At 40.2% G+C, this 23606-nt stretch overlaps 1 protein-coding gene across 1 annotated transcript in view; it reads right to left on the bottom strand.

Moving 5' to 3' along the window:
- NF1 (neurofibromin 1) overlaps window positions 1-23606 on the bottom strand; it is a gene marked incomplete at both ends in the record, with an annotated part of 286281 nt that overhangs the window by 226692 nt on the left and 35983 nt on the right. The window contains 2 exon segments of the mRNA XM_080712594.1: window positions 3009-3092; window positions 6033-6176. Of these exon segments, the coding sequence (XP_080568720.1) occupies window positions 3009-3092; window positions 6033-6176 (228 nt within the window).

Raw genomic sequence — 23606 nt, 5'->3', positions numbered from 1 at the left:
TAATTTAATGGGCCAATAAATGCATGAAAAAAATGCTCAACATCATTGGCAATCATTGAGATGTAAATCAAAACTACCCTGAGATTTCACCTTACCCCAACTAGAATGGCAACCATTCAAAACACAACAACAGATGCTGGCGAGGATGTGGAGAAGTGGGAACTCTAAAACATTGTTGGTGGGACTGCAAATTAGTGCAACCACTTTGGAAAACAGTATGGAGAATCCTCAAAAGAATGGGAACAAATCTACCATTCAATCCAGCAATACCACTTCTGGGTATCTACCCAAAAGGAGGGAAACCAAACTACCAAACTGATGCATGTGTATCTATGTTCATAGCTGCACAATTCACCATAGCCAAACTATGGAACCAGCCAAGATGTCCATCAACAGATGAATAGATTACAAAACTGTGGTTTATGTACACAATGGAATTTTACTCATCCATTAAAAAAAAAAAAAAAAAAAAACACAGCCAGGCGTGGTGGCGCACACTTGTAATCCCAGCATTCGGGAGATTGAGACCGGAGGATCACGGTTCGCAGACAGCCTCAGCTACTTAGTGAGGCCCTCTGCAACTCAGTGAGACCCGGTTTCAAAATAAAAAATAAAAAATAGGGCAGGGGGTGTAGCTCGGAGGTGGAATGCCCCTGGGTTCCATCCCCAGAAACAGACCCACAAAAAAATAAAAAACAAATAAATAAAAACCACAATTGCAGCATTTACAGGGAAATGGATGGATCTTGAGGACATTATGCTGAGTGAGATTAGTCACAAAAAGTAAGAAATTGATGCTTTTCCTAATATGTGAAAGCTAAGGGGGAAGGGGTCATAGGAGGATCTCCAGGTGAAAAAGGAGATCCTATAGAGGAGCAAATAAGGCAACCTAACTGTGGGGATGGGAGGAGGGGAGAGGGAAACTCTTCAAAGCGCATGATGTACTAATTCATACCCTAGTCAAATACTACGCCAAGCATAAGGGAGGGAGGGGGAGGAAGTAGGGTGGTGACTGGGTGGGGCTGACTGGGTGATGTGTGCATTTAATTCTACAAATTTTTTTTGCTTCATCATGATGTATAAATACAATGCACCAATAAAATTTGAAAAAAAGAAAAGCTAACTCCAATATATATGGGACAGATTTTCTTTTTGCTTTTTTTTTTTTTTTTTTTTTTTGCAGTACTGGAAATTTAACCCCAGTCAAAACTCTACCACTGAGGTACATCCCCAGCCTATTTCTGTTTATTTTTTATTTCCTTGTTTGAGACAATATCTCACTAAATTGCCCAAGATGGCCCCAGACTTTTGATCCTCTTATCTCCACCTCCCAAATCGCTGGGATTACAGGCAAATGCCTCTGAACCAGGCCCAAACAGACCTTTAGATGGAAATATTTAACTTAAATATTCAAGTAGCCAAGCATGGTGGCGCACGCTTGTAATCCCCACCCTTGGGAGACTGAGACAGGAGGGTTGCATAGATTTGAGACCAGCCTCAGCTCCATAGCAAGGCTCTCAGCAACTTAGTGAGACCCTGTTTCCAAATAAAATATTAAAAATAGAAGCCGGGCGTGGTGGTGCACGCTTGTAATCCCCACGCTTGGGAGGCTGAAACAGGAGGATCGCACGGGTTCGAAGCCAGCCTCAGCTACTTAGTGAGGCTCTCGGCAACTTAGTGAGAACCTACTTCCAAATAAAATATAAAATAGGTCTGGGAGTATAGCCTGGAGGTAGAAAGCCCCTGGGTTCCACCCCCAGTACCACCAAAAAAAAAAAAAAAAAAAGTCTGGGAATATAGCCTGGAGGTAGAAAGCCTCTGGGTTCCACCCCCCCAGTACCCCCAAAAAAGTGAATAAATAAATAAATAAATTTATATAAACTTCCTGTGTTCCAGGAAGAAATAAGACTATTGAAGAATATAAATACTTTGCTTTACACAATCAAAATATTCCTGAAAAAGTTCAAAATAAGGTAGACTGAAATATACTGAGAAGCTGGGCATGGTGGTACACATTTGAAATCCCAGCATTTGGGAAGCTAAGACAGGAGGATCATAGTTTGCAACCTGCCTCAGCTACTTAGTGAGGCCCTTTGCAACTCAGTGAGACCCTGCTTCTAAACTAGGGCTGGGGGTGAGGCTCAGAGGTAGAATACCACTGGGTTCCATTCCCAGTACTGCAAAGGAAGAAAGGAAGGAAGGAGGGAAGGAGGGAGGGAGGGAGGCAGGCAGGCAGGCAGGCACTGAGATGACCCTCTTAGAAGAAACCTGAAGACAAAAAGGTTGGTTCTCAACTATCCTTTCACATGCCTATTATATAGGCGCATATTTACATAAAACAAGTGTTCTTACAGTAATATCTATCTGCAACAGGATAGGCTGAGTTCTCAAGCTCTCCTTTACACAGACTTATACAGCAGAATAAAAAAGCCATATTATACAGGAGGGAAAATAAAATGGCTCTTGGTCGTCTGGATCACACCCTTTCACAGCTCCACAATGCCACAGGCCTAACAACAGCTAAGAAATTAACTAAACCAAATAGTGACTCCTTTGCCATAAACTCTTTCCTAAATAACTTTAGAGACAGGTACGTGGCTTAAACATAATACTTTAAACCTTAGCATCTGTTTCACTTACAAACACTGAGAGAAAAATTTTCTTTTGAAAAACTGTCTGTTCAGCCAGGTGTGGTGGCGCATGCTTGTAATTCCCAGTACTTGGGAGGCCGAGACAGGAGGATCACATATTCAAGGACAGCCTCATCAAATAGCAAGACTCATCAACCTATTCTCATCAACCTATTCTGTGCCACACAAACACACACACACACACACAAAGAAAGAGCTTTGGTAACAAAATTCATATATATATATATATATATATATGTATGTATGTCTTGGATAAAAAGTCCGTGTGTGTTCTCTTTGCCTACACCTATACTGATACACAGATCATTCCCAAGGCTGAAGTCACAAAATCTCCCTATTTAAGAATGATGTACTTACCCCAGCAAGACATTTTTCCAGTGTATCCAATATAATCAACTGAGAGAGATATAAATTTTTTTCAGCAGCTTCTCCAAATATCCTCTAAAAGAAAAGATATTCAGAATACAAAAGTTGATTATCAGTCTCCACTATAAACTGGTAAACTTTTGAAAGTGAAGGACTACAGGTCAAGAAAAACCCAGAGTCTCCCATTTTACCTTCCAGATCAGAACATATTTACATCTTTTTTGTGTTATGTTTTGTTTGCAGAACTAGGGGTTGAACCCAGGGGCAATCTACCTCTGAGCTACACCCCCAGCCCTATTTTTTTATATATATACTTTATTTTGAAACAGGGTCTCACTAAGTTGTAGAGGGCCTCACTAAGTTAACTGAGGCTGGCAACACACCTGCCATCCTGTCTGAGCCTCCCAAGTACTGGGATTACAAGTGTGCACCATCACACCAGCTTTATAATTTTTTATTTTACCCAAATCCTCACACAAAATAAATTCTCAGGCAAACATAAATGCAGGCATTTATTAGTCTGCCATTAGCCTCAGCACAGTAAAAGATGTTGTATTTGGTTAGGATTTAAAAATATATATGATTTTGAAATCTATACCAGACTTTGTGTGTGTGTGTGTGTGTGTGTGTGTGTGTGTGTGTGTGTGTGTGTGTTAGTACTGAGATTTGAACTAGTACTATTTTACTTTTTACTTTTTATTTTGAAGCAGAGACTCACTAAATTGCAGGGAGCCTCACGAGATTGCTGAGGTTAGCTGTGAACCTGTGATCCTGTCTCAGCCTCCCAAGTACTGCGACTACAGGTGTGCACCACCACACCCAGCTAAAGAAACTTAAAATATGGTTTAAAAACTTTTGTGTGGGGGGGGTGTCTGGGAATAGAACCCAGGGGCATTTGACCTCCAAGCTACACCCCCTGCCCTATTTTTCATTCTTTATTTTGAAACCAGGTCTCACAGAGTTGCAGAGGGCCTCAATAAGTAGCTGAGGCTGCCCATGAACCGCAATCCTCTGGTCTCAGCCTCCCAAATGCTGGGATTACAAGCGTGCGCCACCACACCCGACAAGTTAAAAAGCTTTTAACGATACTTTTTTTTTTCTTCTTTTTTTGGTGTGTGTATGTGGTAGAAATTGAACCCAGGGGTGTTCTACCTCTGAGCTATACTCCCAGCCCTATTTTGATTTTTATTTTGAAAAACGGGCTCATTAATTTGCTGAGGGCCTTGCTAAATTGCTATAACTGGCCTCAAACCTTCAATCCTCCTGTCTCAGCCTACCAAACCTACTGAGATGACAGGTGTGCACCAACACGCCCAGCTTAACCATACTTTTATGATAAACCACAAAACAATTGAAGTCTTAATTCTTCTAGCAATAAAATGCTATTAGAGCAATTGTGGTGACTTTCAAACATTCATTATCCTCAAATTGAATGCTACACCACCTATTTACTAACAGGGCACTATGGTTTGCACAATATAATCAATCAATAATAAATCAGCACCAATATCATAACACTTTTTGGATTTTTCATATTTTCCCATTTTTGTTTGAAAAGACCCCCAAATATTAAAATATTTCAATCTAACTGGAAACAGTCACACAGTCCTGTGTACAAAATCCTAGAACTATGCCCTATATACTATGCATGAAAAATCTGACAAAATATTAAATGCATAAAAGATTCTGTGCTTTTTAAGAAAAGTTTAATTTGTTTCCATAAAGAAAAGAATATCTTTGTAAAGCAAATAACTGCTCACACCTCTGGTTTATTAGTTCTGCAAGTTTACTCCTTTTTTCTTAAAGGGAAATGGACCAAAGATGATGCGGCTATAAAAAGTGGGAGCAATCTTCACAATCTACAACCAAAAGGTGCTTCATTGCTCTAATTTTACTGTTTTCATAGGAACGATATAAATTGCGATTATAAGTGCTAAAGACAGGCAGAGTTTGGAGTTAATAGAGAAAAACCTCGATCAGTTGTTTTGCACTGAGTATGAAGGAGATATTCAGATAGAAATTGACACAGAGGGAGGGATTACCTGAGGGGAAAACTCGTGTTTCGAGGTACTGAGGGAGAGCAGTTGGTCTACCTATCTGAAAGCTAAGGGAATGTCAGCAGATTATATCAAATGGAAAAAAGAAATTATGAGCTGTGTGTAACGGGGTGGTGCTGGGAATTGAACCCAGGGGCTTTACCTCTGAACTACACTTTCTTTTATTTATTTTATTTATTTTTATTGAGAAACAGGGTCTCACTAACTTAGTGAGAGTCACACTACTTGCTGAGGCTGTGATCCTCCTGTCTCTGCCTGGGATTACAGATGTGTACCACCATGCCCAGCTGAAATTATGAGCTTTTAATAGCAAAATTACTTGATGAAATTAGTACCGGCATGAAAAAAATTGTTTCAACAACAAGTTCTCTACTACAGAATCTATCACTGGTTACAGGGGGAATGAAGAAATAATATATTCATAAAAATCAATTCCACATTTTAGGAAAAAATAAAATTTTATTCATCATCTACTTTAGACTATGGCAGTATAAACTCAAATAAGAGGCTAAAGAGAAGTATACAATAGATTATGTAGAGCTGGATGTGTATCTGAGAGATAGAGATCTTGCCTAGCATATGTGTAGCCCTGGGTTCAATCCCCAACACAGGAAAACAAAAAAAAAAAGGCAAAAAAAAACCCAGAAAAAATATGATATACTATGATAAGTTCATATATGATACAAAAATGTATAAAAACCTCATTCCAGAAAAATACTAGAAAAAATAATAGAGTCAAGGACAAAGTATTTAAGAAAAATCTAAAATGAAAAGACTAAGTATCTAAGGAAAATCTAAAATGAAAGCTAAAAGGTTAAACCTGTGCTCATTTATTAACTAAGACAAATTGTTTATATCTAACGGTCACAGAAAATTGGTTCCCATCATTTAAAATGTGCTCCAAATGACTAAGAGAAAGTCAAAGCAAACTCAATAAAACAGTAACCCAGATACTCACCATATTGTTAACATTCTTTAAGATAGTAGTGAGGCCGCTTATAACCAAAGAAAATTTGTACTTGGAAATATTGATTAGACATTCCTTGTTGTGTTCAGTACTGACTTTGGTATGTGTGTTCTGCTGTCCTGTTTTTATTGGAAGCTGAAGGGGAAAAAAAAAATGTTAAAAGCTTACCCTTCAAAATGACAAAATAACCTTTTCTCATTGTAAATCATGACATTTTTAGGAAAATTATCAACTACAGTTATCTATATTTGTATCTCAAGCTTCAATTTTTAATATATAATCGTATTTACAGAAAATCTTTAATTCTTTGGACATTTTTATTTTGCAGTTTTCTTTCTGGAAATCATAAATTTCTATCTACAAAATTAAATCTTTCACCCAACATATATAAGAGAAAATGCTAATTCACAAAAATAGAGAGACTTCCCTATAGATGAAAATTATTTCAGAGAATGTCTGCAATAAAATTCATGCACATCCTTTCCTTATATACTGAAATTTAACATTAAAAGAGCAAACACCCAGGCCGGGCGTGGTGGCGCACGCTTGTAATCTCCTTGCTTGGGAGGCTGTGACAGGAGGATCGCACGGGTTCAAAGCCAGCCTCAGCTACTCAGTGAAGCTTCCAGCAACTTAGTGGGAACCTATATCCAAATAAAATATTTTTTAAAAGGTCTGGGAATATAGCCCAGAGGTAGAAAGCCTCTGGGTTCCACCCCCAGTACCACCAAAAAAAAAAAAAAAAAAAGAACACCTATATTCAAAATATAGACTAAGCCCAGTGTGATGCACATGCCTAATAATCACAGTACTTGGGAGGCTGAGACTGGAAAATTCTGGGTCTGAGGCTAGCCTTAGTAACTTAGCAAAACTCTCAGCAACCTAGCAAGACACTGTTTTCAAAACAAAAAAATAAAAAGGGTTGGGCATGAAGCTTAGAGGTAGACTGTCCCTGGATGATTCAATCCCCCTATCAAAGGGTTGGGAATGGATAGAGACTGGACTGTCCCAAGCATAAAATGAAATCCGTGGTACAAGTAAAGTGCCTGGAATAAAATACATATTTAATAAATATAATATGCTTTTCTCATTAATAAAAACAAGTAAGAATAGCAGATCAAAAAAAAACTAAGCCCTTGCCCAGCGCGGTGGCACATGCTTGTAATCCCAGCATTCGGGAGGCAAAGACAGGAGAATCACGGTTCGCGGCCAGCCTCAGCTACTTAGCGAGGCCCTCCGCAACTCAGTGAGACCCTGTCTAAATAATAGAACTAGGGGTATAGCTCGGAGGTAGAATGCCCATGGGTTTCATCCCCAGTACTAAAAAAAAAAAAAAAAAGGAAAAACAAAAACTAAGCCCTAGACCTTGTCAACTTGTCAATAATGGCAAATCTCAAACTGTTTGGAAATAAGAACTATAAAACTTGAAACAATACTCATTTAGGTAAGATAACTACCCTCATCTACGTAATCAAGGAGTACCAAGACAAATAAATATTATATCTCATAGGTCTCTCTTCAGAGACCTAGAAAAATCAATCATGAACTTCATATGGAGAAGGAAAAGACCTAGAATAGCCAAAGCAATTCTCAATAACAAACACGCAGGAGGCATTACAATCCCAGACTTCAAACTATACTATAGAGCAATAGTAGTAAAAACAGCATGGTACTGGCACAAAAACAGATATACTGACCAGTGGATTAGAATAGAAGATACAGAAACAAACCCACACATCTTTAGTCAATTAATCTTTGACAAAGGGGCCAAACACATATGCTGGAGAAAAGACAGCCTTTTCAACAAGTGGTGCTGGGAGAACTGGCTATCCATTTGTAAAAAGATGAATCTAAACCCCTATATCTCACCAAACACAGGAATCAACTCAAGATGGATCAAAGACTTAGAAATTAGACCTGAGACGGTGAAGTTAGTAGAGGAGAACATAGGTTCAACACTACAACATATTGGCACAGGCAGTAACTTTCTCAACAAAACCTCCAAAGCTCAGGAAATTAAAGCAAGAATAAACAAGTGGGATAACATCAAACTAAAAAGTTTCTTCTCATCAAAGGAAACTATCAATAACCTAAAGAGGAAGCCTACAGAATGGGAAAGGATCTTTACCAGCCACCACTCTGATAGGGGGCTAATATCCAGAGTATACAAAGAGCTCAAAAGGCTCTACACTAGCAAAACAAACAACCCAATCAAGAAATGGGCAAATGAACTAAACAGACACTTCACAAAAGAAGAGATACAAAGGGCCAATAGATACATGAAAAGATGTTCTTCATCACTGGCCATCAGGGAGATGCAAATCAAAACTACACTGAGATTCCATCTAACCCCAGTCAGAGTAGCAAGCATAAATAAATCAAACAACAACAAATGCTGGCGAGGATGTGGGGAAAGAGGAACTCTTTTACACTGTTGGTGGGAGTGCAAACTAGTTCAGCCACTATGGAGATCTGTGTGGAGATTCCTGAGAAAGGTGGGAATAGATCCACCATATGATCCAGCTATACCACTCCTAGGTATCTTTCCAAAGGGGTTGAATTCAGAGAAATACAGCAACATATGCATACCTATGTTCATAGCAGCACAATTTGTAATAGCCAAAATATGGAACCAACCCAGATCACCATCAACAGATGAATGGATAGCAAAACTGTGGGAAATACACACAATGGAATTCTATTCAGCCATAAAGAAGAACAAAATCATACCATTTGCAAGAAGATGGAAAGCCCTGGAGAGCATCATGTTAAGTGAGATCAGCCAAGCACAGAAGGAGAAGATACACATGTTTCCTCTAATATGCCCAAACTAGAAAACACAAAGGATACCAGTAGGACCCCAGATATTAGAGGGGAAATACTAGCTAAGTTTTAATGGAAAGATAGGAGAGGAGAAAGGCCGATCTGGATTAATGAGGGTCTACACCTGAACATGTGTAAAATTATGAATAAGACATGGTTAACCTGGACAACCATTGGTGGGGGGGGAAAGGGGGCACGGGGGAGAGGGCACCAAACATAGTATAAATGTATACTACTTATGTTCAATAAAAAATTGTTAAAAAAAATAAAAATAAATAAAAAAAACTTGAAACAATACTCATTTAGGTAAGATAACTGATAACTACCCTCATCTACGTAATCAAGGAGTACCAAGACAAATAAATATTATATCTCATAGGAAACCCATCTCTACTCCATTCCAAAGAACCATTCCATGTACTTAACGCATCATAAATATATTTACTGTTAATATTAGATCCTACTATTGCTAAAAGAGAACTCGAATGAGGTTCCCCTGTTAACTCAAACCAATCAACCTGAGTAACTTTCCTAATCTAAAATGGTACAAGTAAAGGTGGAAAGAGAGCAATTGGCAGGTCCCTCAAACGCTCAATCCCTGGTCTTTCTCTCCCTAGAGTGTGAGAACGACTTGTAAATATGATGGATGGGATAATTGCTCTCATGATGGTTACATGACAAAACAAGCTTTGCAGACGTGATTAATGTAATCAGTCAGCTTCAGTTACTCAAACGGTTATTATTCTGGATGAGAATGAACTAGCCAGAGCGTCTTCTAAAGGAGATATAAACAGCTTGGGATGTACTCAGTGGTAGACCACTTGTCTAGCAAGTGCAAAGCCCTGGTCTGGTCCCAAGCACCGCAAAAGAAGGAAGGGAGGAAATGAGGGAGGAGCAAAAATGCTTTTCATTGGACATGAAGAAACAAAGGTGGAGGAGGCCACATGGCAGCAAATGGCCTTGAGGAAACGAGGCTCCAAGTCCTATAACCAAGGAACTACACCTGCGGACAGTGAACTAGGAAGAAACCCAAGTGTCAGATGAGGCTGCAGCTCCAACTCACACCTGATTTCAGCCTGGTGAAAATGTGCTAAAGAACCCAGCTAACCCATTCCCAGACTCCTAATCCACAGATATCGTGACATAACTTTGTACTGATTTATCTGTCTATGTTTGTGGTAGTTGGTTACAAATTAATAGAAAACAAACACAACTATCAACCCTGTGTTTTTCATGTAAATTTCTCTCCTGAGCTTCAGGTGGTAATTCAAAAGCTTATCTGGCTTTTTCCATGGTACCTTATGGGCATTTCAGACTCAGTATTTCCAAGCCTTTAGCTTATAATCTTCCTGCCACATTTCCAATCTTAGTAAATAGTACCACCGCCCACCCTGTTTCCTATGTCTGAAAGTATCCTTGACACTTCCTTTATTCCTTTCCCCCCTTAGTGAGTCTGATTGATAAAAACAGGAGAATAGCTGAGCATGCACAACTCATCCCCGCCCTTCTTTACTCAGGAACAGGTTTGCTACTGAATGGACTCTAATATGCAGGGTGGCAGGGTCCTCGCCCTGCAGTGGAAAGTGGCCAGCACCACCTGGGACTGGGTGGGCAAGTCTGCCTAACTCTTAGATTTAGTTAGTAGGCCCATTTGGGTCTCCAACTAAGCACTGATCAGTTTTATGTCCACATAAGTATCTATATTTAGATAGATAGATAGATAGATAGATAGAATTTTTTAAATTTTGGTCTCCAACTTTACTCTTATTTCTCAACTTTCCCAAAGAACATGCAAGGAAGCAAAGTGGCATTCAGGCCCATCAGGCTCCCACACAGAGCACCATAGTCTACAAAAAAGAAAAGGCAAGATTAAGGAGTTCTGAGTAACCAAGAACTGCAAAGGTAAGGCTGCTGGGAGAGCTCCCTGGAGATGCAATGTGTGAGGAGAGACCTAAATCAAATCGGGATGGGAAGATCCACGCAGACGTCTGAAGGAGACACTCAAGGCAGCAGCCACAAGTACAAGGGGCCCGATATTGGAGTGAGCGCCCAGGTTCAAAGCCTAGCAATGTGGTCATTGTAGCTAAACCAGAGGAAAATGTAGGCAATGAAGTCAGAGAGAGAAACAGCGGTGAGATCACGAGAAGCTTTACAGGCCAGTTTAAGAGTTCTAAATTTATTTTGCATTTGATGACATGGGAGATTATATTTTCCAAATATGGTCAAAGTACCTTTTTCCTCACATGCCTTCCTACAATAAGACTTTACCACTACCCCTGGAAAAACCTAGTGGGTGTGGGAGTGTTCCATCTCTGGGCTACACCCCCAGCCCTATTTTATTTTTATTTGAAGACAGGGTCTCACTAGGTTAATGAGAGTCTCACTTGCTGAGACTGTCCTCGAACCTGTGATCCTCCTGTCTCAGCCTCCCAAGTACTGGGATTGCAAACATACACCATCAAGCCCAGCTATTACCTATTAAAAGATAGTCTAGGTAACAGAGGATGGTAGCTTGAATTAAGCTAATAAGAGAAGAGATGTAGTGAGACTGAAATTCATTTGAAAAGATAAATTTGTGAGAATAACAAAGAAACTTTAGAAAACAAAAACAAGATCTGCAATATCAAGTACTAAAACCTAATATTAAGGTACCTATACGTGTGCATTATTTATAGTCACAAAATAGATATGTAATAGGTGTATGTTAATGCATTTTTCCATTGCTAATGAAATACCTGAGGTTAGCCAGGCGCAGTGGTGCACACTTGTACTCCCTGCACTTGGGAGGCGGAGACAGGAGGATCGTGCAGGTTCGAAGCCAGCCTCAGCTACTTAGTGAGGCTCTCAGCAACTTAGTGAGACCCTGTTTCCAAAGTAAATATAAAATAGGTCTGGGAGTATAGCCCGGAGGTAGAAAGCCTCTGGAATCCACCCCCAGTACCACCAAAAAAAAAAAAAAAAAAAGCAAAACAAAAAGCAAAAACACCTGAGGTTGGATAATGTATGTTTTAAAAAGCTGCCATGCATGGTGGCGCACACTTCTAATCCCAGCACTTGGGAGGCTGAGACAGGTAGAATGCACCTGGATTCCATCCCTAGTACTGAAAGAAGAAAAAAAAAAAAAACCTTGCTGGGCATGGTGGCACTAGCTTGTAATCCCAGTATTTGGGAGGCTGAGATAAGAGAATCTGGGTTTCCAGCCAGCCTCAGCTACTTAGGGAGGCCCTTTGCAAGCCAGTGAGACCCTGTTTAAAAAAAAAAAAAAAAAAAAAGACCAAGGGTGTAGCTCAGAGGTAGAATGCCCCCGGGTTCCATCCCCAGTACCACAAAAAAAAAAAAAAAAGCAAGCTTATTAGTTCACAATTTTAGAGATTGAAACCCCCAAGAATGGTGGTCCCACTTTTTCTGTCTGCCACAGTGAGAGAACATGCAAAAGGAAGAGATCATATGGCAAAATGGGAGGCCAGAGAGCAGGGAAGGTCATTCCTGCTCTTTTTTGACAGCCCACCCTCAAAGAAACTGAATGGCATTCATCCTTTCTAAGAGCGGCACCACAAGAAACTGCATCATCTCCCATTAGGCTTCATATCTGTGTGGGGGTGTCTCTCTGTCTGTCTCTAGGGATTGAACCCATTAGGCTTCATATCTGTGGGGGGGGGGTGTCTTTCTGTCTGTCTCTAGGGATTGAACCCAGGGGCATTCTACCTCTGAGCTACACCCCTGCCTATTTTATCATTATTTTAAACATGGTCTTGTTAGGTGGATGAGAGATCCACTGCCTCCTGAGGTTGTCCTCGAACCTGTGGTCCTCCTGCCTCAGCCTCCCAAGTACTGGGATCATAGGCATATGCCACCACACCTGGTTGGGGTTTTTTTTTTTTTGGGGGGGGCGAATGAGATTAAACCCAAGAGCATTCTATCTCTGGGCTATACTCCCAGCCCTACTTTATTTTTATTTCTGAAACAGGGTCTTGCTAAGTTGCTGAGAGCCTCACTAAGTCGCTGAGGCTGGCCGAGAACCTGTGATCCTCCTGCCTCAGCCTCGCAAGTACTAGAATCACAGGGCAGCACCACCACACCCGCTACCTTCACATCTTAAAGGTTTGCCATCTCTCAGCGTGTCACACTGAGGACTAATATTCCAACACATGAAATTCTGGGGAACACACTCAAAACACATCAATACGTATATACAAGCTTAACTACAGGGCGCGGCGGCGCACACCTGGGAAGCCGAGGCAGGAGGAGACCGGGTTTAAGGCCTGTGCGCAGTTACTTGGCAAGACCCTATTTCAAAAATAAAAAACAAAAAGGACTGGAAGTGCAGCTCTCTGGTAGATCACACTGGGGTTCAATCTCCAGCATCAAAAAATAAGAATTTAACATGATAAAGGTACTACATATTAGTAGCAAAAGAATGGATTAGTCCATAAAAGTATTGCCAGATAAACTGGCTATCCATCCAGAAAGAATTAACTTGTACCAAATTTCTCTTTTCTTCTTCTTCTTTTTTTTTTAATTTGGAAACAGAGTCCCGCTAAGTTGCAGAGGGCCTCACTAAGTAGCTGAGGCTGGCCACAAACCTGCAGTTCTCCTGTCTCGGCCTCCCATGTCCTGGGATTACAAGAAACTAGGCCTGGCTCCAAATTCCAAAATACGTACATGTCTACTGAATGACAAGACAAACACGAAAGAAAGGCTCTGATACTGGAGTGGGAAAGACATGCTTAATACAAAAACATAGCAGCTATAAGAAAGACATAAACATTTGCCTACTAAAACGTGTGCAAATTTTGTAAGGAAAAAGATACTGCTAACAAACAGTAAAAATATGTACAACAACTAGCTACAAAAGGTTTACCTAACTAATAGATAAGGTTATTTTATCTATTAATAAGATTGTTCAGTTGAAAAAATTACTAAAGAAAAGGAAGCAATTTAATTTATTTTGCAGTACTGGGGGTTTAACCCAAGGACATTCTACCTCTGAGCTACACCCCCTGCCCTATATTTTACTCTTTATTTTTATTTAGTTAGTTTTGTGGGGGGTACTGGGGTTCCTGGAAACCCTTCTACCTCCAGGCTACACTCCCAGACACCTATTTTTTATAGTTTTTTTAATTTGGAAACAGGCTTCAAACCTGAGCAATCCTCCCATCTCCGCCTCCCAAGCGCGGGGATTACAAGCGTGCGCCACCACGCCCGGCTACTCTTTATTTTCAAAGAGTCTCACTAAGTTTCGGATGGCCTCACTAAGTAGCTAAGCCTAGTCTCAAACCGGCAATCCTCCATCTCAGCCTCCCAAGTACTGGGATGACAAGGGTGCGCCACCACATAGGATGCAATTTAAAGTGATGAGTGGCTGCCGGGTGTGTGGGACGTGCCTGTAATCCCAGGACTTGGGAGCCTGAAACAGGTGAATGACAAGCAATTAGCAATTGCTTGCAGGCTTAGCAATTTAGGGAGACTTTCGGTAACCTAGTGACACCCTGTTTCAGAACAAAAATAAAAATGGCTGCAGGTATAGCTCAGAGGTAGAATGCCCCTGGGTTCAATCCTTAGTACCCCTCAAAAACATAATGATGAGTGGTGAGTAAATATAGGACATGCTCAGATCACGTGTGTGTGTGTGTGTGTGTGTGTGTGTGTGTGTGTGTGTGTGAGACTGGGATTAAACCCTGGGGCATTCTACCTCCAAGCTACACCCTCACCCTATTTTATTTTTATTTGGAAACAGGGTCTCACTAGGTTGGTGAGAGTCTCACTGGTTGCCACGACTGTCCTTGAACCTGGGATCTTCCCGTCTCGGCCTCCCATGCACTAGGATTACAGATCACCACACCAAGCTCACTAATAACTTTTAGAGTACAAAATGAAGGTGTGGGTGTAGCTCAGTGGTAGAGCACCTACTTAGCATGCACAAAGGGTTCAATCTCCAAAACTGCAATAAATACAGTGTAAAATAAAATTAGACCATTTTTGTGACATTTTCACCAAAAAAAAAAAGACCGACTAGAATACATATAAGGAAACACTTATGCCTGGAATGGGAGGGGGGAATTTGAAAAAAATAACAAAGAAAAGATCATTCATTGTATTTGAGAGGCTTTTTCTTTATCTTTTATGAGTTTCTTTTCAACTAGTATGCATTACTTTCACAAGTGGAAATAAATAGATATTTTTTTAATATGTGCTACATTATACAAAAAAATCACCTTTTAGTTATGATCCCTATTAATACACTATTAGCTACTTAAAAGATTTTAGCAAGTAAGAGTATTTAATAAAAGAAGGCAAAATATGAAGCAGAACATTCCATGAACAATGGATAATTTGTTTCTAGTTTCACTCAGAAAATTCTTCCAAAGGTCACCGGCTACAATTTTTGCCTCTGTGTACATTCCAATCATTTTTTTTTTCTTTTCCTTCTGTACTGGGGATTGAATTCTGTGGTATAATACCTCAGAACTATAACTCCAGCCCTATAATTATTATTATTTTTTGAAACAGGGTCTCGCTGGGTCGATCAGAGTCTCACTACTTGCTAAGGCTGTCCTGGATCCTGCAATCCTCCCCTCTCAGTCTCCCACCACCACACCCAGCTCCAACCAATTTTTTTTTTTTTTTTCAGTACTGGGGATTGAATCCATGGGCATTCTACCTCCGGGCTACATCCCCAGTCTTAATTTTTACTCTTTATTTTGAAACAGAGTCTTACTAGGAGGCCCTCACTAAGCAGCTGAGGCTGGCGGTGAACCAGATCCTCCTGTCTCCGCCTCCCCTAGTACTGGGATTACAGGCGTGCAGCCACCACGCCCTCCTTCCAGTCAATTATCAAAAGTCTTATCAGACTATAATGGAATGAAGATTATATTAAAATTCACTTAATGTAGCCGGGCGTGGTGGCGCACACTTGAAGCCAGCCTCGCTGGCTTAAGAGACTCTGTTTCCACATAAAAATGTTAAAAAATAAGTCTGGGAGTGTAGCCCGTGGGAGTGTATCCCGGAGGTAGAAGGGCTTCCAGGAACCCCAGTACCACCAAAAAAGAAAAAAAAAAAAAAATTCACTTAATGTGATTTTTCATATAGAGAGAAAAAAGCAGAGGAAAAAAATCCTACAGGAGAAAAAAACAGCTAACACATCATATACCAGGTAATAAACATGTATCAAAAAGAATCAAATATTAGTACTGGTTATATTAACACGTTTTCCCAAAGTGGATCTTACTGGTTTGTAACAGAACTTTATATAACACCTAATGAACTTAATTTTAAGGCTTTATTTTCATTTAATGTCATTTAAAATATATAATGCAATCAAACCTATTATTACAAAGATATTATTTTGACAAGAATAAATGAAAAAGGTAAACCCACTCAAGTTAAGTAAGGAACCACCGGGCGTAATGGCACACACTTGTAACCCCAGTGCTTGGGAGGCTGAGACAGGAGGATTGCACAGGTTCAAAGCCAGCCTCAGCTACTTAGTGAGGCTCTCAGCAACTTAGTGAGACCCTGTTTCCAAATAAAAATATAAAATAGGTCTGGGAGTATAGCCCGGAGGTAGAAAGCCTCTGGGTTCCACCCCAGTACCACCAAAATAAATAAATAAATAAATAAATAAATAAATAAATAAATAAATAAATAGTAAAGTTAAGTAAGGAGCAAATGGCACAGGATGTGGCTAAAAAGATGGCATGTGAATGGCTAAAGTTAGGAAGACAGTGTGATAACATTCTGAAATTCAATACTGAGCTCATAAATCATGTATTAAATAATTAACTTTTTAAAAATATATGTGGGTGCTAGAAAGACATCTTGTAGGCAGAGATGAGCACGGAGCCAAACCAGTTTTGCCAAGAAGTGATTCCAGTATCACTCCACCCTAAATACTTTATTTTATTCCCTTCCTACTATTCTGAACTTACAAATTACCCAAGTTTTTCACAAACAGAAGCCCCTGATTCGAAAATAAAGAAGCTATTTATACTCGACTCACAAATAAAGAACTATTTATACCAATCGTCCCAACCGCTACTGAAGCTCAAAAGCCAATTTCCAAATGCCTTTTCTAGACTCTCCAGATTATCTTACTGCCCAGGTAAGGAAGGATTTGTTTCTGTCCAATGTAAACTTGAATCACACTGTTCCCATAAAAAAATCCTGCCTCTTCCCTTTCCCTCCCTCTCTGTGCAGGATGATTTAGTAGGAGCCCTTCGGTGGTACAGATCTAGTAGCCAGCTGCATATGTGTTTGGGGGAAGGGGAGATGGACGAGGAGAAAGAAGCTTGAAGCCGACAGACTCCCCTGCAGAGGGCAGCCAGGCACAGGATATCAGAGTTCACCAGGTGGGAAGGGAATGTAGCTGGGAGAGCAGGCCGCGCAGGGTGTGAGAGCCCAGGTGGATGAGAATGGAGACAGCCCCGAGTGGGTGACAAGAGAGTGAGGTCCAGCGAGGGCGCAGGAATGCGCCAGTCCTCTTCAAGGGGGTGGGTCTTCAGCATAGAGTTTGAACTGGCTGAGGCCAGGCACACTCACAAGCAGCACAGGCAGGGTCTGAGCCCGAGCAAGGGAAGGAGGATGTCCACAGGGTGAGAGTGGGGCAGACAGGCACCAAGGGTATGGTGCCCAAGCAAGATGAAGAAGCCATTTGTACTTGATACGACTTGTTGTGGTGCTCCAGGTGTAAGTTGAAAGTACTAAGTAGCTCATGAAAACGCGAAGCTACTATTTTTTTTTTATAAATTGGAGAGATACAAACATGAGAGCAGGGAAAGCAAAGCGCTCAGAGCAGCAAGACGCCTTATGTTCAGAAAGTGCGGGATACCTCAACCTACAACAGAAACAAGACGCAAGTATCGACCACGTGCTGGTTTAATTAGTATGCACTTCTACACAGAGCTGATGTACTGTCTCAAAGAAGTCAGTCCATGGATGGAGTGTGGAGTAGCCCGTCTGCAAGACCACCAGTGACCCACAACGCCTGGTACTCACGCCTCCCGCAGCGCATCAGGATCAGTCATCTCAACAAACAAAACGTGGAAGTGACGATGGACTGGCGTGTTCCTCAAAACGCCTTCTCTAAAGAAAATCGACATCACGCCATGAGGATGCTCGGCAGCCTAATGCAGATCCACAAGGCAGGGACCAAGTCTTCCTGCAACAACCAGGTAAGGGGCTCACACTGCCTACGTCTCCCAGGAAGCTGACAACAGCCACAGGCCATGCTGCCCAGCGTCCCTCCTTATTTTCTTTCTTCCTTTCCTTCTTTCTCTTCTTCTTTCTTTCTTTCTTTCCTTTCGTACTGAGGATTGAACCCAGGGGCATTCTACCTCTGAGCTACACTCCAGCCCTGTTTTATTTTTATTTTGAAACAGGGTGTCACTAGGTTGATGAGAGTCTCATTACTTCCTGAGGCTGTCCTTGAACCTGTGATCCTTTTGTCTCAGCCTTTCAAGTCCTGGGATTACAAGCATGCACCACCACACCCAGCTTTCCTTCTATTTTAAGACTCAGCAACACACCATTGTATACATACATCATGTCTTCATTATTCATTCCCCTACCAACAAACACTTAGGTTGCTTGCGTTTCTTGCTGACTGAATAAAGCTTTAATGAACATGGTGTTGCAGGCATCTTTACAAGGTGGTGACCTCATCTCCTTTAGGTATATACCCAGAAAAGAGATGGCCTTGGCAATACTTCTGAAACACTAAAGCTTCTATAACATAAGGGAATTTGGGGCAATAAATGATTCTATGTATATAGTGTGTATGTATATAGATAGATAGATAGGTAGATAGATGTATATGTATATATATGTATGTATATGTATATGTATATGTATATGTATATGTATATGTATATGTATGTGTATATGTATATGTATATGTATATGGCGCACGCTTGTAATCCCAGTACCTGGAAGGCTAAGATAGGAGGATCTGGGTTCCTGGCCAGCCTCAGTTACTTAGTGAGGCCCTCTGCAACTTAGACTCTGTTTCAAAATCAAGAATAAAAAATAGGGCAAGGGTTTAGCTCAGAGGTAGAACATGCCTCTGGGTTCAATCCCCAGTGCCAAAAAAAAAAAAAAAAAATCTATATTTGGAGAGCCTCCAACAAGTTAACTCTCCAACTTACCCTATAGTAAAGCCCATACACACAAACTCCAATTGTCCAATATTTAAGAGCATACTTTTTAAAATTTATTGTTTTCTAGCTTTACTGAAATATCATTAATAAAAAGTATGTATTTAAATTGTACAGCATAATTTGATATAAGTATATACTTTAAAATGATCACAACAATCATGTTTATTGACATATCTATCTCTCCAAATTGCATTTTATTCTTTTATTTTGCAGTATGGTTTCTCTACTGTGGAAGACCTCACTAAGTTGCTAAGGCTGGCCTCAAACCTGAGATCCTCTTATCTCAGCCTCCCAAGTACTGGGATTACAAACACCACCATGCCAGGCTCAAAGTTACCTTTGGTGAGAGGGACAGGGGCAACACTCAAGATGTAAGAGGAGATATTTAAATATTTAAAGTGAGAACAGATTGTCTAGCATCTCCAGGTGTAAGAAAGGCCTTTTAACATAGAAAAAATGAAATGAAGCGAGCACAAATTAATTTTGAGAAAAATAATCCAGGGATGAGAAGAAAACTAACCAGAAAAGTTAATTACTGCCAGGTGTGATGGCATATACCTGTAATCTCAGTACTTGGGGAGCTGAGAAAAAAAGATGGCAGGTTCAAGGCCAGAGGGTGGTAATTTAGTGAGATTCTGTCTCAAAATGAAACTAAAAAGGGCAGGGGGGAAAGCTCAATGGTAGAGCCCTCCTGGACTCAATCCCTGGTAATTCTCTCTCACACACACACACACACACACACACACACACACACACACGAGTGTTAATTATTAATATCTAAATGACAGCAGGAAATTTTAATGGATGCTAATTTGGGGAGAGTATTGAGGATTGAACCCAGAATCATTCTACTTCTTATTTATTTTGAAACAGGGTCACAATAAGCTGTGGAGGGCCTTACTGAGTTCCTAAGGCTGGCTTTGAACCTACTATCTTCCTGTCTCAGCCTCCCAACTACTGGGATTACCAGCTAAAACCAATGGTATTTTAAAAACAAAGAACAAGTGAGAAAAAAAGTCTAATAATGTTCAGAATGTTAACTGTGACAGCCTACTGGGAGACCCCAAGACAATCCATAGGTTCAGTGGTTTGCTACAAGGACTCACAGTTTGGTTTTGTTTCTGTTTTGTGTACTAGGATTTGAACCCAGGAACATTCTACCTCTGATCTATACCTTCAGCCCTACTTTACATTTTATTTTGAAACAGGATCCCACTAAACTGCTAAGGGCCTCGCTAAGTGCTTGAGGATGGCTTCAAAACTGCAATCCTAGCCGGGCGTGGTGGTGCACACTTGTAATCCCAGCATTCGGGAGGCTGAAACAGGAGGATCTCGGTTCGCGGACAGCCTCACCTACTAGTGAGGCCCTTTGCAACTCAGTGAGACCCTTTGCAACTCAGTGAGACTCAGAAAGAATAAAAATTGGGCTGGGGGTGTAGCTCAGAGGTAGAATGCCCCTGGGTTCCATCCCCAGTACCACACACACACACAAAAAAAAAAAACCCTGCAATCCTCCTGTCTTGGCCTCCCAAGCACTGGGACTACAAGCATGCATTACAATGCATTACAGCTATTGTTTATTACAATAAGAAGACATACAGCAAAATGAAGAGAAGAAAAAGCTAAAATGAAGCAAGGTCCAAAAAACCCACAAATTTCCAAGAGTCCTCTCCCAATAGAGACACAGAGGAAATGTTAAATTCCTCCAGCAATGAGCTGTGACAAGACATGTGTAAATATTTCTGTCAGGTAAGTTCATTAGATACTTAGTGATGAGGGTTTTTATTGGAGGCATCCTCTGCCTAGAACATGCCAAAATTTTAGACACTCAGCGAGAAAGCAGGTGTTCAACATAAATCACGTGGCGGGCATAGTTTCAAGCACTATAACCTATTCTTATCAAGAAATGGTGGGAATCCTTCCAAAATCCAAGTTGCCAGACACCAGCCAAAGGCCAGCCACACATGCATACCTTTCTAAGGATAACAGTCCCAGGCCTGCTATGTTGACTCTACACAGATTAAAAAGAAAAAGTCAAGACTCTCCTTAGAAAAACAAAAAAGGCATATACTATGATAAAAAAAATTTTTTTTAATTATGTGATAAATCAACTTCAACATTTTGTAGGGAAGGGCAGACAAAAAGAAAAGAAGAAATAAACACGGAAGAAAAATATTGCCAAAGAAATCTCTCTGTCCTGAAAAGCGAGAGTTCCCAAAATGAAAAAGACCTATTTGATTGATATTCAAGTATGCTATTATCCTATTATTGAAGTGAAGAATAACAAGGACAAAAAATATTCCAAGGACTTCTGGAAATGAAAAAAATAAATTGCTGACAAATTTTTTTTTAAAGCATGGTATTAAACTTATCCATAGCCAGGCATGGTGGCACACACCTATAATCCCAGTACTTGGGAGGCTGAGACAGGAGGATCTCGGCAGATTCAGTCAGCCTCTGCAAATTAGTGAGGTCCGCAACTTAGCAAGGCCTTGTTTCAGAATTAAAAGAAAAAAAAAGTTTGTTAAATAGGGCTAGGAATGTAGCTCAACGGTTTCCACCTAGGTTCAATCCCCAACACCACCAAAAAAAAAAAAAAGTTAGCCATAATCTCAGTGATAAACTAAGGCAAATAAATAGTAAAAGGCCGTAAAGATACTTTTGAAATTCTAAGAAAAAATATTTACACATTAGAACTTAATAAATGATTAAATAATAAGTGTCAAATAATAAAAAGAATAAAGACATTCTCAAATATGTAAGGTGTCAAGATTCGGCTCTTCTAAATTTATTTTTTCCAGCAAGTAGTGCTTGAAACTAAGGTGCTTGAAACTAATGAGACCCATAAGACAGGGAAATCAACACAGGAGAGAAGGGGAACTTCCAAAATGATGATGAGGCGAGAACCAAGAATGACAGACGCACACCTGGCCTAGCAAGCAGCCCTAACCAGGGAAACGGGAGCAAGTGTTCAAGAAAAAGTCCTCGAGTTCATGGCAATGGTGGGTGAACAGTGCTGCCCTATGTGGGCATGTGCTAGGCAGGTAAATGATGGGAAGAGTGAATAACAAGCACACATAAAAAAAAGCAAATGAGCTGGGCGTGGTGGCGCACACTTGTAATCCCCGCGCTTGGGAGGCAGAGACAGGAGGATCGCGCTGGCTTAAGAGACCCTGTTTCCAAATAAAAACTATCAAAAATAGGCCTGGGAGTGTAGCCCGGGGGTAGAAGGGCTTCCAGGAACCCCAGTCCCCCCCACCACACACACACAAAGCAAATGAAGATAAAAATGAGGCGGTTACTAACTTTAGGATACATAAAAACTTGCAAAAGAAAGTGATCCAACCCAGGGGCATTTGAACACTGAACTACACCTCCAGCCTTATTTTAGTTTTTATTTGGAAACAGGATCTCACTACTTTGCTGAGAGCCTAATTTGCTGAAGCTGGCCATGAACCTGTGATCCTCCTGATCCTACCCAAGTATGTGAATTACACCTGTACCCAAGTACCCAAGTACGTACCCAAGTACCTGAATTACTTGCGATCCTACCCAAGTACCGGGAATTACGCCCAGCTGATGTAACTGCCCCAGCAAAAATTAATAGAGACTTAAAAAATAAAATATTGAAAAGGTAATGGCTTTTGTTAGAACTTAAGATTGTTAGATGATGATACTCCTCAGTCCCAAGAAGTCTAAAAACCCAAAGCAATATTAAAATATATATTTACATATGTGTTTGCATTACTTGCATAAATATATATTTATTTACATCCATACACACAGAACATTTTGGTGAAACTATTGAGCAATAAAGAACAAAGAGAAGACCTAAAATCAGCCAAAAAGAAAATATCATCTACAAAACAATGGCGTGCATGGTGTGTGTGTGTGTGTTTTATTGAAGAAGGAACTCAGGGACATTCTATCTCCCAGCTATACTTTCAGCTCAGTTTTATTCTATTATTTTGAAATAGGGCCTCACAAAGTAGCAGAGGGCCTTACTAAGTTGCTGAGGCTCGTGGCCAACTTGTGATCCTTCTGTCTCAGCCTCTCAAATACTGGGATTACAAGCATGCATCACCGTGCCCAGCTAAGTAATGGCAATTATAAAAACAACTAAATTCTCAACAGCAGTGGTAGTAGAAAGGTAAATAAATGATATTTTAACAAACTGATAGAAAAATAACTACCTAAAATTTTATTTATCCAGCAAAACTTTCATTCAGGGATAAGGGAAAATAAAGATATTGTCAAATAAAGGAAAATAAGAGCAATTACTGTAATCGACCCTTATTAAAAGAAATTCTAAAGAATAATTTTCAAACACAAGAAAAAAATGAACCTAGAAAGGCCTAAAATGAGAAATATTGAAAAATCTGACAAAAGGATTATAATAAAATGGCAGACGTCAATCCCAAAATATCAGTAATCACAATAAATGTAAATGGATTAAACTCTCCAGTTAAAAGGGGGAAGAAACATTATTAGAATGGTTTCATATGTATTTATTTATGAAAGACAAACCTAAAACGTAAGGGCACAGAAAGATTGATAGTCAACAAATTAAAAAAAAAAAGATCTACCA

The sequence above is a fragment of the Muscardinus avellanarius genome, assembly GCF_963383645.1.
Source record: "Muscardinus avellanarius genome assembly, chromosome: 16".
NCBI classification, from domain to species: Eukaryota; Metazoa; Chordata; class Mammalia; order Rodentia; family Gliridae; genus Muscardinus; species Muscardinus avellanarius.
Note: the sequence above shows the minus strand (reverse complement) of the source record. Positions and strands in the feature narration are given on the sequence as shown.